Source organism: Alligator mississippiensis, chromosome 2 (assembly GCF_030867095.1).
Source record: "Alligator mississippiensis isolate rAllMis1 chromosome 2, rAllMis1, whole genome shotgun sequence".
Lineage (NCBI taxonomy): Eukaryota > Metazoa > Chordata > Crocodylia > Alligatoridae > Alligator > Alligator mississippiensis.
Window position 1 is genome coordinate 189,938,143 of NC_081825.1, and position 21,942 is coordinate 189,960,084.

The 21,942-nt window shown below is 42.7% G+C and overlaps 1 protein-coding gene across 3 annotated transcripts in view; it reads right to left on the reverse strand.

Moving 5' to 3' along the window:
- CARS1 (cysteinyl-tRNA synthetase 1) overlaps nt 1–21,942 on the reverse strand; it is a 62,756-nt gene that overhangs the window by 21,233 nt on the left and 19,581 nt on the right. For all 3 annotated transcript variants that reach the window (XM_014602418.3, XM_006271190.4, XM_059722598.1), the window contains 12 exons: nt 21,179–21,267; nt 20,648–20,744; nt 20,161–20,259; nt 18,274–18,423; nt 16,951–17,091; nt 15,972–16,060; nt 14,333–14,454; nt 12,245–12,357; nt 11,356–11,484; nt 6,793–6,922; nt 6,024–6,127; nt 4,245–4,342 (listed from right to left, as the gene is read on the reverse strand). In XM_014602418.3, the coding sequence (XP_014457904.1) occupies nt 4,245–4,342; nt 6,024–6,127; nt 6,793–6,922; nt 11,356–11,484; nt 12,245–12,357; nt 14,333–14,454; nt 15,972–16,060; nt 16,951–17,091; nt 18,274–18,423; nt 20,161–20,259; nt 20,648–20,744; nt 21,179–21,267 (1,361 nt within the window). The remainder of the gene's footprint in view (nt 1–4,244; nt 4,343–6,023; nt 6,128–6,792; nt 6,923–11,355; nt 11,485–12,244; nt 12,358–14,332; nt 14,455–15,971; nt 16,061–16,950; nt 17,092–18,273; nt 18,424–20,160; nt 20,260–20,647; nt 20,745–21,178; nt 21,268–21,942) is intronic.

The following is a 21,942-nucleotide window of genomic DNA, read 5'->3' on the forward strand; positions in this document are numbered from 1 at the left end:
TGGCTGCTGCGGCAGAACAGAGAATGAAGCCCGACTCCCCCTCCCCCTCCCCCAAAGGGTGGCATGACTGCAGCGGAGCCCCTAGGAGGGGCAGGTGCAGGCTGCTTACTGTGGGCTTAGGCTCCCTGCCCTGCTGCCCTCCCCCCATGGCCCAGTGGGCAGGACCCAGTGCAGCAGAGCAGAGTGGGGCTAGGCAGCGAAGCTCAGTGCCGCTGCTAGAAGCTCCGTGCTGCCAGCAAAATGCCCCCTGCCCACCCAGCAGCAGACACCAACTGTGTGTGACCACAGCTGCTGTTGCTAAGCAGGCTGGGGGTGCTTTGCCAGGGCAGGGGGGGGGCTCACAGTGGTGGTATCAAGCTTCCCCTCCCTGTTCTGCTTTGCTATGTCGGGTCCTGCCTGCTGGGCTGCACAGGCAAGACAGCAGGGTGCAGAGCCCAAGCCCGCAGTGGGCAACCTGCACCCGCCCCATGCACAAATCTGGGGGGAACATGCCCCCCCTCCCAGCCCCCACCAGGAGTGTGGGCAGTGGCAGGGAGCCAGTGCCCTCCTGCCCCACAAAACAAGTCACCCACGGCACCATCCCACCCCCCACCTAGGCCCTGTGGTCACACACTACAGCCCCAGGTCCCAAGTCCCATGCATTGCCCCCGCTGGGCAGTAGCCCCAGCCCCAGCCCTGCCCAACTCCCTCCCTGCCTCCCTCACTATGGGGCCTCAATCCCTGCCCTGCCCCTGTGCCAGATTTGCCTACAGGAGCTGCTCTCCAGGCTGTCTGGCAGCCATATACATGTGTGAACGTGCACATGCACATGGTGCCTCATGCCTTACTACCCTCCTCACACTGACCCCAGCCCCTCTGCAGGCTAGAACTCTGACAGCCGGCAGAGAGCTCTTTGAAAAAGTGGAAAATGTAAGTGTTTCTCCATTTAAATGAAAAATCCATATTTTTCTCAGTAAAAGGGAAAATCCACAGGGTTTTTTGTTTTCCCATGGGAAACTGAAAACCTGGATCCCTGTTAATCAATAGCATTACAACAAGCAGGTTTTCCTGGCATTTTAATTCCTTCTTTGTGCCATGCATTATACTTCTTTATTAGACTTTGATAACTTCCAAGGAAATGCTGTGACGAATGTTTCTTTGTTAAAAAAAAATAAATAGTGTATAAAGCAGTTTGTGTTACATTCACTGATGGGAGTTTCATTACAATGTGGAAGAGGAACAGCTAAAGGTAAAAAAGACCAGAGTGTCATAGATTCATAGATGTTAGGGTCGGAAGGGACCTCAATAGATCATCGAGTCCGACCCCCTGCATAAGCAGGAAAGACTGCTGGGTCTAGATGACCCCAGCTAGATGCTCATCTAACCTCCTCTTGAAGACCCCCAGGGTAGGGGAGAGCACCACCTCCCTTGGGAGCCCGTTCCAGACCCTGGCCACTCGAACTGTGAAGAAGTTCTTCCTAATATCCAATCTAAATCTGCTCTCTACTAGCTTGTGGCCATTATTTCTTGTAACCCCCGGGGGCGCCTTAGTGAATAAATACTCACCAATTCCCTTCTGTGCCCCCGTGATGAACTTATAGGTGGCCACAAGGTCGCCTCTCAACCTTCTCTTGCAGAGGCTGAAAAGGTCCAGTTTCTCTAGTCTCTCCTCGTACGGCTTGGTCTGCAGGCCCTTAACCATATGAGTGGCCCTTCTCTGGACCCTCTCCAGGTTATCCGCATCCCTCTTGAAGTGCGGCGCCCAGAATTGCACGCAGTACTCTAAATGCGGTCTGACCAGCGCCCTATAGAGGGGAAGTATCACCTCCTTGGACCTATTCGTCATGCATCTGCTGATACATGATAAAGTGCCATTGGCTTTTTTGATGGCTTCGTCACACTGCCGACTCATGTTCATCTTGGAGTCCACTAGGACTCCAAGATCCCTTTCCACCTCTGTGCCACCCAGCAGGTCATTCCCTAGGCAGTAGGTGTGCTGGACATTTTTCCTCCCTAGGTGCAGCACTTTGCATTTCTCCTTGTTGAACTGCATTCTGTTGTTTTCTGCCCACTTGTCCAACCTGTCTAGATCTGCTTGGAGCTATTCCCTGCCCTCCGGTGTGTCTACATCCCCCCATAGCTTTGTGTCATCTGCAAACTTGGACAGAGTACATTTGACTCCCTCGTCCAAGTCGCTGATGAAGACATTAAAGAGTATCGGTCCAAGGACCAAACCCTGCGGGACCCCACTGCCCACACCCTTCCAGGTTGAAACCGACCCATCCACCACGACTCTCTGGGTGCGGCCCTCCAGCCAATTCGCCACCCACCGGACTGTGTAGTCATCCAAGTCACAACCTCTTAACTTGTTCACCAGTATGGGGTGGGATACCGTATCAAAGGCCTTCCTGAAGTCTAAGTATACGACATCCACCCCTCCTCCTGTGTCCAGGCGTTTCGTAACCTGGTCATAGAAAGAAACTAGATTGGTCAGGCACGATCTGCCTGCCACAAACCCGTGCTGATTTCCCCTCAGCATAATTTGTCCTGCCGGGCTCTCACAAATGTGAGCCTTGATAATTTTTTCAAAGATTTTGCCAAGGATGGAGGTGAGACTGACTGGCCTATAGTTGCCCAGGTCCTCCTTCCTCCCCTTTTTGAAACTGGGGACCACGTTGGCCCTTTTCCAGTCCTCCGGGACTTGGCCCGTGCGCCACGAGCGTTCAGATATTCCCGCCAGTGGCTCTGCAATGATGTCAGCCAGTGCCTTCAGCACCCTCGGATGGAGCTCATCCGGGCCTGCCGATTTAAAGGCATCCAGTTCTTCCAAATGACTCTGCACCATCTCAGGGTCTACACATGGAAGTCTGGCACCTTGCTGCTGCCTCTCTACAACCCCAGTGAGAGACTTGTTGTGCCCCTCACTTAGGAACACTGAGGCAAAGAACTCGTTGAGGAGTTCAGCCTTGTCCCCCCTGTCTGTCACCAATTGTTTCTGCCCATTTAGCAGGGGTCCTATTCCTCCCTGGGCCTTCCTTTTACTCCCTATATATCTAAAAACCAATTTCTTGTTGTCTTTTACTTGGGTTGCCATCCTCAGCTCCATGGTAGCTTTGGCCCGTCTAACTGCCTCCCTGCAAGCACAAGCAGAGGAGGTATATTCATCTTTGGTGATCTCTCCCTGTTTCCACTTTTTATGTGCTCCCCTTTTGTCCCTTAGGCTGCCCTGGATCTCTCTGGTCAGCCAGGGAAGCCTCCTGGCCCCTTTCCCTCTTTTGCCTCGCTCGGGAATCGTCTTGCTTTGTGCCCGAAGGATTGTTTCCTTAAGGCACAGCCACACTTCTTGGGCTTCCATTTCTTCAAATCTCCTACTCTGCAGTGCGTCCTTGACTAATATCACTATTCCATATCCCTAAGCTGAAAAGATTGCGAGTCAGAAGCATCACAGGTCTTATCTTTTGTTCGTCTTGATTTCCCCACAGCACTTTGAAAATGTTAAAATATTATGCAAGTGCCAAGGATTATTATTACTACAATTCAAACCCATTACATCATTGTGATCAGTTAATTGTATCATGTTTCAAGTAAGGAAGAAACTCACAGACACATAACCAAGCAGAGATTCAAAGCAGAGAAATTCCCCATTAATTCGATAACTAAACATAACGGTGTGCAGTAATCTGGCACGTTAGCATCATGCCACCCATACATCTTAAAGCTGTTGCAGGGATAACAAAGTCATTAGCTTGTAAGATACTTCCATCTTCAATGGAAGCTGCTATAGCAATGTAAAGTATTACCATATTTATTTGCATACAACACATCTTTCCCCAAAAAAAACATCCCTCCAAAATTGGGACATGCATGTTAAGCAGGGAACATGATTTTCTGCATCAAATTCCAAGTATGTAATGACTGTCATGTAGTGGCTTACTATGCTTTCATGAGCTGTGCTTCTTTCCCAACCCAGGAGGGAGAGGCAGAGTGTACCTTTCAAGAGTGACACTGAGGAGTGGGCTCTCTCTCTCCTGTCCAGTACCAGTATTCAGCTATGTTTAGCTTAAGGTATGGCAGTTAAAATTCTAGTAAAATCTTTTTTTTTCTTCTTCATTTTTCCTTCCCAGAACAAGGTGTATATGTTTTTTGGAGGCATTTGGTATGCAACTAGATATGGTATCATGGGGTCAAGAAAAGGAAATGGCCATTGGAGAAAAGGGGGCCATAAGTGCCTATGCAAAATGACAAAATAAACCTACCTCACTCACCTTTTATTCAGCTCTATTTCCTGGCTTTCCCATTTCTGAAACTGGCCTGTAACCTCAGTAGGGGACCGAAGAATGTCTTTCACATTTAAAAAGAACTCCTAGAAAGGAAGGACAGAGCTTGAAGTCAACTTGAATTCTATACACTCAGTATTGATTTCTACAAAGTATATTTTTATTTAACTTTTTAAAAATACTGATTTCTTGGACACTGCTAAAGCCAAGGCCTGACTTTTTAACAAAAAACACAAAGTATGTATAGTTTCCATTACACAATACATCACATTATGGATGTTAAGATATTCCATGTCTACACTGCAAGTCTACATAACATACAAAGATCTAATTAAAAGCCACTGCATTAAAAAAAAAAAGAATTATGAGTTTTAAATGGGAATTCCCATGACAAGTTTTAAACCTGTTGCCAACTGTGGACAAAATGGGCTAATGATAATTTCTACTTGTTATATATCTTCTCTTAGCCTGCTTTATTCCAGGCTGTGGAAACCTAAGATATGTGTTTGGGAAATAAACAAACGTACTTTTTTGTTGTTGCTGTGTTTCTGATACTTACTAATACATTATTACTTTCCCCTTATTAGACTCACATGAATTTTCTTGAAACAACAGTTCTTTTCTAATGCTTACAGAGTATGCAATTTATATTGTTTGGTGTTTTTCCTGTTGCCTCAAGCCAATTGTCCTTAACTACAATTCACCAAATAAAATTAATTGTATATCACGTGTTAGAAAAAAAAAAAGCATGTATCAAGTTAGATATTATGGAAAGGAGGGGCTAAGTAGCAGCAATCTGAGAAACTTGATTCAGGTAGATGCAATGCATTTTTTTTTTTAAAACAGACTGCTCTGCAATTCACATTAACCTTATCAGGCACCTTTCTTATTTCACAAACTTGCCTCACGTAAGATGGCATTCCAAGAGGGGCAGAATTGTGACGTGTGACAGGAATAAGGAGTAGAAAGTTAGGCACCTAACTCCACTTCAGATTCACATCCTCTGGTGGAGTTAGGTGCCTAAGATAGGTCCGTCTTTCACTGTAGAACACAGCAAGGAAGTGATGGTGGTGTGCCACCTCATGCAAATCAGACCAATGATTAGTGCACTGACCTGGAAGGAGATTCAGGTTCAGACAGAGGAGGGTTTCAAACTCATAATCCCTATTTTGCAGGAAAGAGCCCAGTCTCCTGGGTTATAGTATTCTAAGATGGGTTAGCCTCATTCTCTCCTGTTGAAGCTGTTCAGTCTAAGAAATTTTTGACTACTCATTGGGCCAAAGTTTGTGAGACCTGCAACTACATCTTGGTAGTTAATTAACTCATCTGGGATACAACTACTATTGTGTATAAGGGAGCAGTAATTCCTCCTATTTGGATGTTTTGTGCACGGCCGAATCTGGAAGACATGTTCTGAAATTGCCTACTGAAACAGACCCTGCAAGTGAGATATAGGCAGAGGAATGCTTAGTCTGCGAATCCTCCTGAGGTCTAGCTGCCAAAATGCTAAGCCGTATCAGGACTCAGATGACTCTGCACATGTCCAGCAGTTCAAAAATTATGAGCCTCCCGACTTTAATAATGTCTAGGGTCAAGCAGCAGCCAAACAGGGATTCCAAAGCTCTCAATTTTGAATGTAGGGGCCTAAAAGGAGCCATGTGCATCTTGGTAGACCTAACTTGTGGCTCCTTTTAGGAGCGAGTTCCACTAAATGGCGTGTACAATAGCACAAAGATGGGATGTCAGGGGAAAAGAAATCTTACTTACACTCATGAATTTCTCATACTGAATAGCTGATTCCATAGTGTTGTTTGAATAATCCAGTGTATCCTTCCAAGAGTGCATCAGGAAAGCCAATCGTAACTGCCTTGCTATAACGAGTTTTAGAAGGCATGAGGAAAAATTGTCATAATAAGTCAAAGTACTTCTATGGTCCCCAATACTATAGTATCCAGGTGCCCACAGTCTTTAACATGCTTATCCTAAAACTCCATGAGATAGGGAAGCACTATTATCCCCATATTCCAGATGGGGAACTGAGACGCAGGCACCTTGGGACTTTTGAAAATCCTACTAAGTGCATAGCTACAGCTTTATGCAGCTAAACACCTTTAAATCTTCTCTCCTCCTATGTGACCTACCCAAGGTGACACCAAAATTCTGTACCAAGGCATAAACATGAGTTCAGGTCCTCCAGTCCCAGGATAATATTCTAACCAGTGAACCACCCTCCCTTTATTCCCTTCTAAATTAGTTTCACTTACATTCCAATGTGCTTTTGGAATACAATATGCTAACGGATCTAACCTATTGTATTATGAACTAAAAACATTAAGCAAAGTTCAGTTAAAACAGAACCAAAATTGGCTAATCTCCATTTTTTCAGGGAATCTACAAGAAAAAACACTGTTCAGATTTATGTTTTTTATGAGCCTTTCTTCCTAAACTGATTTCTTTCTTGGCCAATTTTTCTACCAAAATAAAAAGTGCACTTCTGCAGTCTTTCCAAGAAGTAATTTCCATGATAAACATTTACCTGTATGTTTCTTTAGTGCATCTTTGATGGTAATGAAATTCTTTAAAGATTTGGACATTTTACAGCCAGCAATTGTTAAGTGACCAGTATGCAAAAAATAGCGGACCCAGTGATCATTTTCAAAATATGCCTGCAACAAAATCAAAAAACAGGAAGGTCATTTGTTATGCATGCATATATAGCTGGTTGCCAAACGAGGAAAAAGGACAACAAACAAAAACACTAGGCTGATACCATGCCTCTGTTACATTTTTTTTACTCTAAGTAGGACATTTCTGTCAAGGGAATTTTTCCAATGGAAAATTTAAAAAAAATGGTTTTCTGAAGTCAATGTCCTAACAATAATCAGGAGCTGCAAAATACTGTGTAAATGTTAGAACAATATAATACCATTTATAGACTATGTGCTCACTCCTACAACAGGTTCTGTACAGACAGAGGCTTCCATCTGCTGGGAGTCCCACTGAAGGAGGGAAAGTCTCATTAATACAGAATTGACTGCAGGACTGGGCACACTGATGTACCACCAGCATATTTACTCCAAAGTCATTTTGAACATGGAAAAATAAAGCAGGGCTTAAATCAAGAGTGTGACAATGTGCTACTGCTTGAGCTATTAAAAAAAAAACATCAGGCAAGGGCAAATCAGAGATGAAAATCCTTCTTAAATGAAGGTGAAATTAATTAGATTAGTTTTACCTTTTATTTTTTTAAAAAGCTTTTTTATCATTAAAAGTAAAGGCTCAGCATTAGCGTTCATAATTCTGCCTTACATTTTTGAACCCACTGCAATTTTATATATAGAATATTTTTTGTGACTAGAGAAGAAATGGGAAACAGAGTATTTACTCAAATCCAAGACTATTCTGATTTTAAAATGACCCTCAATAAGATTCTAGACATAAAATTTATAGATTTGTTATAATTTTCTATGTCTAGAATCTAACTATTGGAGGGTTGTCATAAATATCCCTCTTTCCCCTGTACTGCTATAGCAGGGCAAACAGTGGGGGGAACTGTAGTAGGGCAAGTGGTGGGGGAATCAAATGGCTTGCCCCCTGCTGCCTGTCTCCACCCATGCCTACGTGCCCTGGTGCCTGCCCTCCCCCACACAGTTCCTGCCCTGCCTCCCACTCCCCGCTACCTGCAGCCCTTGCTGGTTGCCCTGACACCCCTGTGCCTGTACACTCTGGCATATATACTGCCCCCCCGCCATACTGTCTACCCCACACCTGCCTCACCACCATCTCTGCCTCCCCCTGTGGCCTGTTTCCCCTCCTCCTAGACGCCTCTGGCCACCCTCCTCCACACTAGGTGCCTCTGCCACCAAATGCCTCACTTGCTTACCTTCTAGCCCTGGCCCCGCTCCAGCATGGGACATGGAACAGATGGTTGCTCTGGCCTCAGCCTGACCACTCGGCAGCGGTGGTGGTAGCTGTGGCCCCTACCCCAGCTCCAGGGCTTCACAGAGCTGCTGCTGCCACAACAGCTGCTCCAGGGCTGGACTGTGGCCAAAACAACCATCTGCTCTATGTCCCAGGATGGAGCGGGCCTGGATCTTCCCGCCCCCCCCCCCCCCCCCCCAAGTATAAAATGAGGGGGAAAAAAACTGTGTCCTAGATTTGAGTAAGTATGATAAATTGCTGTATTTTCTCATGCCTTCCTCACCCCTCTCCCCCAAAATCAGCCCCACAAATGTGGTACATGTTTTAAATGGGGCACTTGTTTTCTTTTCTAGAAAAGAAGTAGGCCTGGACATACTGCACATGCCATGAAGCTGCCAAGATGCGTGGAGGGGCAGAATCTTGTGTTAACCCTCTCAGTCATAGCTCTTCACTGAACCCTGTAGCTTATGCCTGGAGCAACAAGCTGTTGGCAGGATCTTGATGAGGCTTGTGATGTGGAAAAAACATCTATGAGGAGAGGCTGAGGGACCTGAACCTGTTCAGCCTCAGCAAACAGAGGCTGAGAGGGGACTTCATAGAATCACAGAAGTAGGGTCGGAAGAGACCTTGCAGATCTTCAAGTCCGACCCCCTGCCTGGGCAGGAGGAAAACTGGGCTCAGTTGACCCCAGTCAGGTAGGCATCAAGGCGCTTCTTAAAGACCCCCAGGGTAGGAGCCAGCACCACTTCCCTTGGAAGGTGGTTCCAGATCCTAGCCACCCGGACTGTGAAGTAGTTCTTACGGATGTCTAATCTAAACCTACTCTCCAACAACCTGTGGCCATTATTCCTTGTTATCCCAGGGGGCGCTAGGGGAAACAAGGTCTCCCCCAAACCCTTCTGGTCCCCCCAGTGAGTTTATAGACAGTCACCAGGTCCCCCCTCAGCCTTCTCTTGTGAAGGCTGAACACGTTCAGGTCCTGTAGCCTCTCATTGTAAGGTCTGCCCTGCTGTCCCCGGATCATGCGGGTGGGCCCTCCTCTGGACCCTCTCAACATTGTCCACATCCCTCTTGAAGTGGGGTGCCCAGAACTGGATACAATACTCCAGCTGTGGCCCGACCAGTGTCGCGTAGAGGGGGAGGATCACCTCCTTGGACCTACTTGAGATGCACCTGTGGATGCATGATAAGATCCGGTTAGCCCTGCCAACCGTGACCTCGCATTGTCGGCCCATGTTCATCTTGGTGTCCGTATTGAAACGCTTCCTGTTTTTGTTAACCCACCCCTGCAACCTATCCAGGTCCTTCTGCAGTCTTTCCGTCCCTACTAGTGTGCCCACCTCACCCCAAATTTTGGTATCATCAGCAAATTTGAACAGGTTGCTTTTCACCCCGTCGTCCAAATCGCTGATAAAGAAATTGAACAGTGCGGGCCCAAGGACTGAGCCCTGGGGGACTCTGCTGCCCACTTTCCCCCAGGTCGAATATGACCCGTCCACCACCACCCTCTGAGTAAGACCCTTCAGCCAATTTGCAATCCATCTGACTGTGTAGGCATCGATGCCACAGTCGCCTAGTTTTTTAATGAGGATGGGGTGGTTGACAGTGTCAAAGGCCTTGCTGAAGTCCAGAAAGACTACATCCATGGCGACATCTGCATCCAGTGCTTTTGTGACCTGATCATAAAAGGCAGTCAGGTTGGTCTGACATGACCTGCCCCTAATGAAACCATGCTGGTTGCCCTTGAGCATCATCCCCAATGCCGGCCCATCACAGATGTGCTCCTTGATGATCTTCTCAAAGAGTTTCCCCAGGATTGAGGTAAGACTGATGGGCCTATAGTTGCCTGGGTCTGCCCTCCTCCCTTTTTTAAAGATGGGGACCACATTGGCCACATTGTAGACTTGGTGGCTGCCTACAAATTCATTAGGGGAGATCAGCAACAAATAGGAAGGGGCCTATTCCCCCCAGCAGCACCTGGGGTGACAAGGAAAAATGGCCAGAAGCTGCTGGAGAACAGGTTCAGGTTAGAGATTAGGAGGCACTGTTAGGGCGGCTAGGATTTGGAACCAACTTCCTAGGGAAGTGGTCCTCGCTCCTACCTTGGGTAAATTCAAAAAGAGGTTGGATGAACACCTTTCTGGGGTCATGTGATCCCAGCATGTGCTCCAGCCAGTGGTGGGGGGGTTAGACTAGATGATCTATTTAGGTCTCTTCTGACCCCAAACTACTATGAAACTTTACAGGAACTTATATCTTATATAAAGATCTACTTAAAGCAAAGAATTAAGAGTCTTACTACTGCCCTTGCTAAGGTCTGGGGCCTAACTCTGTGTGACAGAGTAAGTCCTCCTGGGAACACAGAGGGCATTTATACATATACCTTATAGTTCTAGGACATGCCGGAGATCTGCCAATTCAGAGTGGACTTGATTAATCGAGTCTGCTCTGCTTGGGAGCTGACGTGCATCGCGCTGCACTGTGTGCAGTTGTGTAAGTGGCAAAATGCATGTCAGCGCGGAGAAAATGGCAATGGTGCGCTTTTGAATTAAAGCATCTCCAAGGTGCTTTCATTCAAAAGCACACCGCTGCCATTTTCTCCAAGCTGATGTGCATTTCGCTGCTTACACAACTGCAAGCATCTCCATGCCAGGATCTTTTCAAAGTGCCTGGCGCTGCAGCGCTTACACATGTAAAAGAATTCAGAGTGTTCAGGAAGGGTGGCATTGTGGGAAATAATCTGCTATTACAAAAAGTTCCTGCTCTCTCACCCAGACTGTCTCCTGGGATGCCACGCTTCCTAGACACTCTACACGTCCCCATGAGGACTTACTTTACGTCACACAGTTGGATGTGATTCTGGAAAAAACTCTTTTTATCTACATTCTGCCTTGCAATAACTAGGTGTGTGTTTTATTTGGGGGCGTGTTGTGTGCAAGAAAAGATGGAACCTTTTGTTTAGTTTGTTCACTTTGACATAAACTTGTGTAGCATCAATTTCACTATTGTGTAGATAATCAACTGCTAACAGAAACTACATATTAAAATTAAGGTTTTTAAGGGGGTTATATGCCATCTTAAGATCAATTGCAAGGATCTGTGAAATTCCAGTTAAATTTACATTTGTATAGCAATAAGGTCATAGGAATTAAAGACCAAGAATGAGAACTTCATCTACCTCAGACTGCGCCAATTCATTGTCATGGTGGGGAAATCGAAGATCAAACCCCCCTCCGTGAATGTCCATTGACTCTCCCAGAAATGACCCAGCCATTGCAGAGCATTCTATGTGCCAACCTGGACGACCCTGTTTAGAGAGAAACAAGTTATTTCCTTATATGTTAATTTTCTCTGTTGTCCACCCCAACCCAAGATACTCTTACGGAAAAACTACTTCTCATCTTGACATAGTATGTATCATTCCCTCACTGGTTTCTTCTCTAATATATAATCAGCACCTTAAAGTGACATACAGAATGTGTAAGAGAGAACAGATTCTCAGTTTTCATCTACATTGATATTAATACATCTATGAGAAAAGAATAGTTTTGAACTTCAAAATTGTGTATCATATATACCCATGAGCACAGCAATATGCAAAACCTTTGCTGTATATTCTATCTGATGTTTTCAAAATAATATACTTCTCACAAATAACTAAAAGTTAAGGTGGGGACCCTTGGAAATTTTTGTGCAAACTACCCTTCTATTTAACAGAAACTTCTTCCCATGCATTCCAACTGGTGTACAGCTTGGAACACAAGATGTTGAACCTAAAAATTTCACAAAGATAAATAACTGTGGAAGAGGTAGCAAGATGGAGAGAGGCACACTGATAAATAATGACATGAAGGCAAAATTACTGCATTTTTTTTTTTGTTTGAAAAGTGGCTAGTAATTGAATTACTACACTATATAGATGGTAAACAAACACAGCCAAGACCATTCTAACACACGTCACTTAAGGCAAGTTAAGGATAAATTATTGGCAACAAATCAGTGAATATGATGGTTCAAAATTATTAGCTCCTGCTTACAAGTATTGTATACAACATATTGGTCCTAACCTTTCCCCAAGGAGAGTCCCATGAGGGTTCCCCTGGCTTGGAAGATTTCCACAAAGCAAAATCATTTGGAGAGCGTTTCTCGCTCAAACGATCAGCAGAGATGCTCAAGTCACCTGTCAAGAAAAAAAAAAACTGGTTAACTATTTATATTTTATTTAAACATTAAGTTTATATACTCCTGGCTCTGCCATAATTTTCAGCTGAATGTATCTAAAACATACACTCAAAATTTACAAACAACAGTAGTAAATGACTAATAGATGTGTCAATGGTTGTCAGCTTTAATACTTCTGAAGCCTGGAAGTGTGCAATGTGTGCAATTGAACTACCATTACCTCACCCTGCCCTAAGCACTGATCAATGAGCTACCTGGGCATGTCTCACTCCAGTTTTGACCAGAAATACCACTTTGGATCTAAAAAACCTTTCTGGGAAAAAGTTATAACTGATACATTGCTGTGAAAAGTTCTGATATTGGTAAATTGCAGTTTTCTGACAAAAATCCATTTATCAGAAAGTTTCTGACCAGCTCTCCTGAATCCTGGAAAACAATCTGAGCAGTAAAAGAAGTGCAAACTACATTCTGGTGGCGAGTCCCATACATATAGGTCTCCGAGGGCAATCAGTAAGACTTAAAATGCATATATACATGCATTGTGAGTCCTACCTATATACAATGTATATGCAGTAAAATCTGTTATCTGGCATCCCTGGGGTAAGGGGACTGCCAGTTATTTCATAGACATTAGGGCTGGAAGGGACCTCGGAAGATCATCGAGTCCAGCCCCCTGCCCAAAGGGCAGGAAGTCAGCTGGGGTCATAGGATCCCAGCAAGATAAGCATCGTTTGCTCTTGAAGGTGTTCAATGTAGGCGCCTGAACCACCTCCGGTGGCAGGCTGTTCCAGACCTTGGGGACTCGGACAGTAAAGAAATTCTTCCTTATGTCCAGCCTGAAACGGTCTTGTAGTAGTTTATGACCATTTGACCTAGTCGTCATCCCTTGGGGCGCTCTGGTGAACAAATGTTCCCCCAGATACTGGTGGTCACCCCTGATAAACTTATAGGTGGCCATCAGATCACCCCTGAGCCTGCACTTTTCCAAGCTAAAGAGCCCCATGGCTCTCAGCCTGTCATCATAGGGTCTGCTTCCCTGACCTCTGATGATGCGTGTGGCTCTTCTCTGGACTCTCTCAAGCTTCTCCACATCCTTTTTGAATCGTGGAGCCCAAAACTGGACACAGTACTCCAGCTGCGGCCTCACCAAGGCCGAGTACAAGGGGAAAATGACGTCCCGGGATTTGCTTGAGAAGCATCTATGGATGCAAGCCAGCGTTTTGGTCGCTTTACTAGCCGCAGCATCGCATTGAAGGCTCATGTTCATCTTGTGGTCAATGATGACCTCCAAGTCTCTTTCTTCCATAGTGCTAGCCAGTGTAGCACTGCCGAGCCTATAAGGACGCTGTGCGTTTTTCTTCCCAAGGTGGAGAACCTTGCATTTATCGGCATTGAACACCATCAGATTCTCGTCCGCCCACTTGCTGAGCCTGTCCAGGTCAGCCTGGATCACCCGCCTGTCTTCTGGTGTGGATGCTTTGCCCCAAAGTTTGGTGTCGTCAGTGAACTTGGCCAGTCCGCTTCTGACTCCAGTGTCCACATCATTAATGAAGATGTTGAACAATATGGGTCCAAGGACAGAGCCTTGGGCGACCCCACTGGTCACAGGACACCATGATGAGTGACTTCCATCAATTACTACCCTTTTTTATGTAAAAATTCCAGTTATTTGAAACCCCCCAGCAGGGGTTTTCAGATAATGCAGAGTGGAGGGGAGCGAGGAGGCCACATGCGAAGTGGGGGAGGGGGGAGTGTGGTGGCAACTGCCTGTGGAGCAGTGGCAGCGCAGGGTGGTAGTGGCTGCCATGGCGTGCAAGCTTTCACTGGCCGGCCGGAAATTCCGGTTAATGGAATTTCCGGTTAGTTAAATGCTGGATAGCAGAGATTTTATTGTATACATGCACTGCAAGTCTTACCCATATACAATGCATATATTGTATATATGCATTGTAAGTCTTACAGATATATATTACCTTCACCCTCCTGAAGAGCTTTTTGATCCCCTACAGCTTCAGGAACCAACTTAGCATAGGAGTGTTTTTCAGAGGCATCAAACTTCACTGTATCAAAGTAGACAGATCCATTTGACACGTAACTGGAATGTAAAAAGAATAATTTAAGTGAAGCTTCATTAGCATAAAATTAGGTTCCCGCAAGATATGTCACTTATAGCTCATAGAGTGTTGTCACCTAAGAAGTTAGGTACTGCTCACCATGAGCAAAGGTGACTTCAGGTGACTCTTAATTGTACAGATTTAGGGCAAAGGCATTCGACAAAAACAAGAAAAAGCCACAGTAGATGTGCCAGGAAAAGATCAATGAAAATGTATTTATTACACATATTTTCAAAAGATACAAAATCACCCTAGTAAGCATTAATTCTTTACACCTCTTGATTTTTTGCAGTAACCTAATCATTAAAAAGTACATTTATTTTATAATTAAGTGTCTTTGTCTGTTTAGCTAACATATTGATATGGATTTTATGGGGCAGAATAAATCAGCCTTGGAGTTTTATTTCTCTGCCTGAAAATCTCCAAGAAGGTCCAGGACTCTTGTGTTTACTTACATTTTTCCTCTTCAGGCTTTATGATTTGGGCATAAGGCACAAAAGAAGATTTTGAGCCAAGCATGTTAGACACCCCATGGCAATTTTTGGCTACAGCATTTGTTCCAGAACATCGGAGGATGTTCAGTGTACTGCTTAGGATTCTTCTGTGATGCAAATACTATCATATGGTAAATTTGAGAGCTAGTTTAAGCTATCAATAGAAAAATTACCAACCCAATCTTTTCAAATGAGAATGCCTAAAGTTAGGTGCCTACACTGATATTTAGGGCAATTATGCAGAAGTAGTTAAAGTCTCAAACACATTAAGCAACAGGAGTAGTTAAGAAAAAACAAACCTGATGATCTGAAAATCATGTCACTTCTATTTTTATATCTAAATCTAGATTTAAACAGCTTACTTTATACCTCAATATTTATGCATCAATATCTGGAAATCTTCGCCTAAGAATAAATGTGAGATCCTAACCCTATTGAAATTAATAGGAATTTTGCCCCTGCCTTTAGGTGGGCTAGGATTTCACCCTATAATTTCATGATCTAAAGCAGCGGTGTCAAATTAATCAAAAATGGAGTAGCTCAGGGCTAGTCTGTGGGCCAGGTCAAGCATGTGTGTCAGAACCAGCCCTGCATGTTGCATACAGTGAATGGAGCTGGTCCAGCACATGCCACATGTGGCATATAGATCCAATACAAAACCCCTGGGCAGTACTGCAGGCCAACTGATAGAGCTGCATAGGCCAGTTACAGACTGTGGGCTGTACCTCTGACACACCTAATCTAAAGCCTCCATTTTTAAAAGAATATGGAAACCAGGCTGATCCAAAAACTGCACTGGGCTCAAAGACACAACAGACCCTGCCTGAATATAGTCTCTTACTGTTCCTTCCAAAAACAGAGCAGGCAATTCACAGTGTTATACTAAAAATGTTATTCAGTTACAGAGCTTTGCATGTTACAAAAGCATGACAAAAGATAATTAAAGTAAAGTAAATAAAGATAAAGTACATTAAAAGTTACACAGAAAAAAAACCTGCACTTACCCATAACCATTTTCCATAATCCTCTTAACAAATTCCACAATTTCTGGTACATAGTCACTAACCCGAGTTAAGACATCAGGAGGCAACACCTAAAAACAGCAATATCTATAGGTATATGTATGCCAGGAACACAATCTCTCTCATCAATTAAGTTGCACCGCTTTTGTTAAGGTAACTATTTATTTTAGAGGTGAAGAAACTGAGACAGACAATGATTAAATGACTGACTCAAAGATACAGTACAAGTGCCAGTCAAAAATAGAACCTAGGTATACGTACTCCCAGTTCCCTGCTCTGGACCTTGACAGAACTATTGGGCCTTTCTCCTACTCATCAGAGGTCTGGCTGCTGCAATACTCAATTTATGACCTCTCTACTTGGAGGGGTAATATTTCCCTCCGTAATTCTGATCTGCTTTGCAGACAGAAGAATAGCTTTTGATTATTCAAACGTCTGGATAGGAGATAGTACTCAACTACAACAGCTCAGGAAAAGCTTGTTTACTATTATCATAGAGTCAATTTAAACTTCTTAGTTATCCTGGGATGGTGAACAGGCAAGCAAATGGTCATATTAATGTAGCCAGTGGTCTTAGCTATAAACCTCAGTGTCCAAAGTATCCATTCCAATATGTCTGGCCACTTCATCTCCAGTGGTGGGAGTGGGGTGGAGACATGGAATTTGAAGTGCCTGACTTCCAGACAGCTGGCACTGCTGTTAATTTAAGCACTTGGACATGGGCTACCTTGAGGGAAAGAGGAGAGCAAGGTCTTGAGATGCTGATTTTAATATTGACCTACACATTACAAATTAAAAAAAAAAAAAAATCAAGAAGCATAAGGCCTAAAGGCCTTCTACAACCACTGAAGTGATGTGGAATTTATTTTAGTGCCATTCAAGACAACATTGCATATCCCTCACCCATAGAAAGTTTAAAAATATTTATCTTTGCTTTTGCTGATACAGCTTGTCTACTTACATTGAGGGCTTCCATGTCTTTATGATACTCTGCTTCCCAGAATTTGGGGAGCTTGGAGAATATAGAATTGTCAGTCACCTGACTACCAAACTTGATATCCAGCCAGTCAGACAACAAATCTTTTGCTTCTTCCACCAATGTCTGTAAAATGAAAGTCATGTATGTGAAACAGTTCAGCACTTCACAATATTTCAAATCTATAAAAAGGCCTAAGTTCGTAAGCAAGAGAAAAACAGCTCTCTTTGACTGTGAAAAGAGAGAAAATAATCCTTGGTTCTGTCATACGTTGTTACCATGCTGCTTTTCACGTATTAGGAGTAAATAGGACAGAGGTAGTAATTGATATCTGGAGAGTTATAACAGCCCTCTGGTTAAACAGTGGTACTTCTTTAGAAATAAGGGAGTTTGCATTTTGCTGATAACCAAGACAAATATCATATAATAAATAGAGATAATTCTGTAGAAAATAAAAAGGAAAAGAAAAAATGATATGCCGCAAATGCCACAAACAGAAAACAATTAAAGTTTTCCCACTTGTACACCTTAATTATACTGTTAATGCTGAGGGCACAGCTAACATGAGGCACATCCTGGGAATTAGCCTTAAATAAATATTTACTTTGGTATCCTAAACGTATGTAGGTATCACACATACATTAGTATCTGGATGTACTCTGCAAGACAGACCAAAATGGACACATTTTTTCCAAAACAGAAAATACACCCTCTGTGTCTCCTGTAGTTGATACACCAAATAGCTTTACACTGAGGAAATACTAGCTGGAAGACTAAGTACCAAAAGAAATTAGTTACAGTAGCTCTTGTTGTTACTGGGGATAGTCTAAACCCAAACAACAGGCATATTTTTATAAACGTTAACAGGCTTGGAATCAGACCTTATATAGGACAGACATTTTTAATAATTTGTCTACAGATATGATGGGTTTTGAGGTATTAAATACTTGAGCAGCATAGCAACAAAACTGTCAAAGATAGGTACCTGGGCATAATACGCAAATATATGTAAAAGCCTGTGATTGCATGAGATAAAATTCTGCATGGGAAAGCTAGAAATAGTTCAACTGTGACAGCTAGTCAACAGACAAGAACAAGCAGGTGCTGCAGGGTTTTGAGGCATATTTGAACAGCACCCTAAAGCTATCTGCCTAAGCTTAGGCATACAAATTTATTGAGAATAATGTTAAATACTGGGAGATTGAGGTCTCTCTCCAAAAGCATTTCTATTAAAGGGCACATCTACAAAATGTGATTCAGAAAATAAGTTACAAGGCAAATGTGATTTTAGAAGCCATTCATACAAACCTTGGCACGTTTGCTGATCTCTTCTCCAAGGACTCTCTCACTCACAGCTTTTTCTAGAGGCTCCACAGCAGACTTCGCTGTATTCTGAATTCTTTCCAGCATTTTCCTTTTATCTGGGTCAATTGTCTCATTTAATTTGACTGAAAAAGACTGTTAAGAAATAATTATGAAATAATTCACAATATAAAAAAGTTCTATAAAGGAAGTTAACTTCCTTTGTGATTTCCTTAAATAAGCTGCACTTAAAATACAATACTTATGTAGTCTACAGGCAAAATATTTCTAGGAACAGAATTCTATATTTCCCACACATAGCAGTTTACTCTACATTTAGTCACTTTTAAATCAAACCACAGGCAGAAAAAATGCTGAAGCACCTATTAGTTTAAGAGTCCAAAAGGACAAAGAAATAGATAACTATGTCCTTTCACACACAGTAAGTCTGAATTAACACACATATCACCACATTTATTCCTCTTTATAAAACTTTACAAAAATATAATTAGAGACAACCCTGACTTAACGCAGTTTTGCTTAGCGCTATTTTGTTATAGTGCTCATTTAAAAGTCATACCTCATTCCACTGAGCGCTCAGCCAGTTTTGTTATAGCGCTCAATGGAATCAGCAGGTTTCAGTGGGCGGGCAGAGGGGTGGGGAGAAGTGGCGGTGGTGGCGAAGAGTGGTGAGTGGCAGCCCGTGGGCAGGCGTAAACACGGGGCCTGTGCCAGTGACCCGGGCTCAGGGCTGGTACGTGATGCCAGAACGGGCAGTGGGTAGGTGGGGAGAAGCAGTGGCAGCAGCAGCAGCGAGAAGTGGTGATTGGCAGCAAGCGGGCAGGGCAGAACAAATTATATTTATTTACATTAATTTCTATGGGAAACTAGGTTTCATTTAGCACGGTTCTGCTTAATGCTCATTTCTTCCGGAACCAATTACAAGTGCTAAACAGGGGTTTCCAGTACTGCTGTTTACCACTTTCCATTAAGTTTGCTGCTTTCTACAAAGGTGGGTAAGCATTTTATAGATGGTATATAATCTGGGATAATATGGATCATGGAGCTTTTTAAAGGTTACACTTAAAATGACAGTCGATATGCAAGAGTCAGGAACAGTATGCGAGTCTCCTGACTCCCTGCACTGCATTCAATTAATTAGATTCAGAATTACTAGTCTTTTATTTATGAACTACATAAAAAAGAAGTGAAAGAATCATCCCCTCAACCCACTGTAACCTTTAAAACACAAGGACTGTAGCTCTTCTAAGTGCTCTCACTGGTAATGTAATGTAACTTGCATGTTAATGCAAAGCAACATAAACATCTTCATAAATATCTTTTATGAGTGGAGTGGAGAAGGGTTGCTATAGCGTCTCAGGTGCCCCAGTGGTCATAGTGGTCTCGGGACTGCCTGATTTGACTATAATCCAGGAGGTTATGTCCAAGTATTAGTGGGAGGTCCCTAACTCTAAATACATATGGTCTTCCCTTAAGTTTATGCATTTGTTTGTCAAAAGCTAAAATGGTCTTTTAGAAAATATTCAATTTTTTTCCTCAACACACACACACACACACACACACACACACACACACACAAGCTATAAAAATACAAAATAAAATGTACAATTTCACACACAAATCTATGGTGAATTTTTGGTTCATATTTAAACAATGGTAGAAAATCCTACTAATGGAAAGCTTGCATCATTTTCAAGAGTGCAGTATCAGCAGTTTTCTAACACTGGTCCCGATTCAATGAAGTACTTAAAGCAAATGTATGATTATAAGCATATAAGTAGTTCCACTGAAGTCAACACAACTATTCAGAAATACACATACATTGCTAAAGACAAGCCTAAGTCACTAGCAAAGGAAAAATTGTGAGCTCACCTCTGAGGCAGTTTTAACATCTTCAAGCAGCTGAGCTACAGATGGCTTTTTCTCTATATATTGTTCAAAAAGATAGTTTTGTCTCGCTCTCTTGATGATCTAGAAGAAAAAACATGAAAGATGTATTTCTAAAATTTATAAATATACAAACAGAATCTGCAGACACCGACCAAAATATAAATGCAATGCTTTTTGTACTCTCTCTCTTAGCAAAACCCCTCTGAATTTAACAGACTAAAAGAGCTACATATTATATTAACAAAACTAAAACACATCATTCACACCCAGGAAATAACTGATAATACAGAAAGCCAGCAAAACAAATTACCTTTGTAAATTGATTAGCCTCTGTTTTGCTAAAGGCAAGCTATTTAGATTAGTGACCAAAATGAATGTCACTGTGAAAGAGACTGTGATCAGGCTGCAGAGTGTAATTCATATCCCATCTCACCAAAAAGATAAGGTACAATCCATGCACATGACTTACTTTATCATCAATATCTGTAATATTCATACAGTAGAAGACATCGTATTTAAAATAATCCCTCAGCACTCTTCTCAGGATATCAAATGAGATATATGACCTGAAAAAACCCCAAGACACAGAATTTTTACTTAGTGGATACCTCAAACATGCATGGATGTAAAAACTATGCCTATTCCAAAGTCAGTAAATCCAGTTAGAGCTGCTATGGTAACTTTACCTCATTCCAGATTAGAAACAGGTTTTATATTGCATGATCACACAACTGTAAATGGTACTATTCTTTTTCCATTCTATAATACTCAAATGGCACTCTAGTGACACACCCATTCTGCATATCTGATGAAGTGAGCTCAGGTTCATGAAAGCTCATATTATAAACTAACTAAATCAGAGATGTGTAAAGTGCAAATCTACCGTGCTTTCTGTCTGTACATTGATTGACATACTGCTGGATATCTTCAGCTCTCATTTAATAAATTGCTTAAAGTAAAAACTGTTAGTATTTTGCCAAAGTAAGAAACTCTGTGGTACCTAGCATGTCCCATGTGAGAGGCATCATACACTGTTGGGCCACAGCAATACCACGTAACCTTTTTGCCATCTTGGGGCTGAAAGATATCCTTAATTGAAAAGAAAGTTACAATGAGCAAAGAATTGCAGACACATCATTTCAGCAAAGCAACATCAGAATAGAGGCAAACCAAGTGAATTTGCAATACAAAAAAAGACAAATTACACCCTCAGTTTTACTGGAGGAAAAGAACATTGCTACCATTACAATCTACAAGCAAGATGCTCATTGCTCACTCTCCTTCACTTAGTAAAATTTGCTTGTTATTATTTCAACTAAGACGTACATTAATTGCAATCTATAAAATATGATAGCACATCGAAAGAATTGGACGGTCAGATCTTTATTCAACCCTTAGGAAACACTGCCCAAGTATCTGAAGGGAAGTTAAGTTCTTGTTTACATGGATAATTATTTTTTTTTAGCGTATCCTCAAGTGTGAATTTAAACCAGCATAGCTGAACCTTCCATTTCAGCAATTTATTCTTGTATAACATAGGTTTTAGTCCTCCCTCCCCCATTACCCTCTTATTAGCTTATCTTGCTTTGCAAATTGTTTAAAGTGAACCAAAAAATAATCCATTCAGACCAGAAGAGCATATGCACTGAGACTATATTAGCCTAATAAGTAAGAATTTCCCAAGTGGACAACACTAAAGACAGAAATTCTGCTTTGATTCTGTTCTGGGTACATTGTTCATAGAAAATATTTTCAAATATAGTA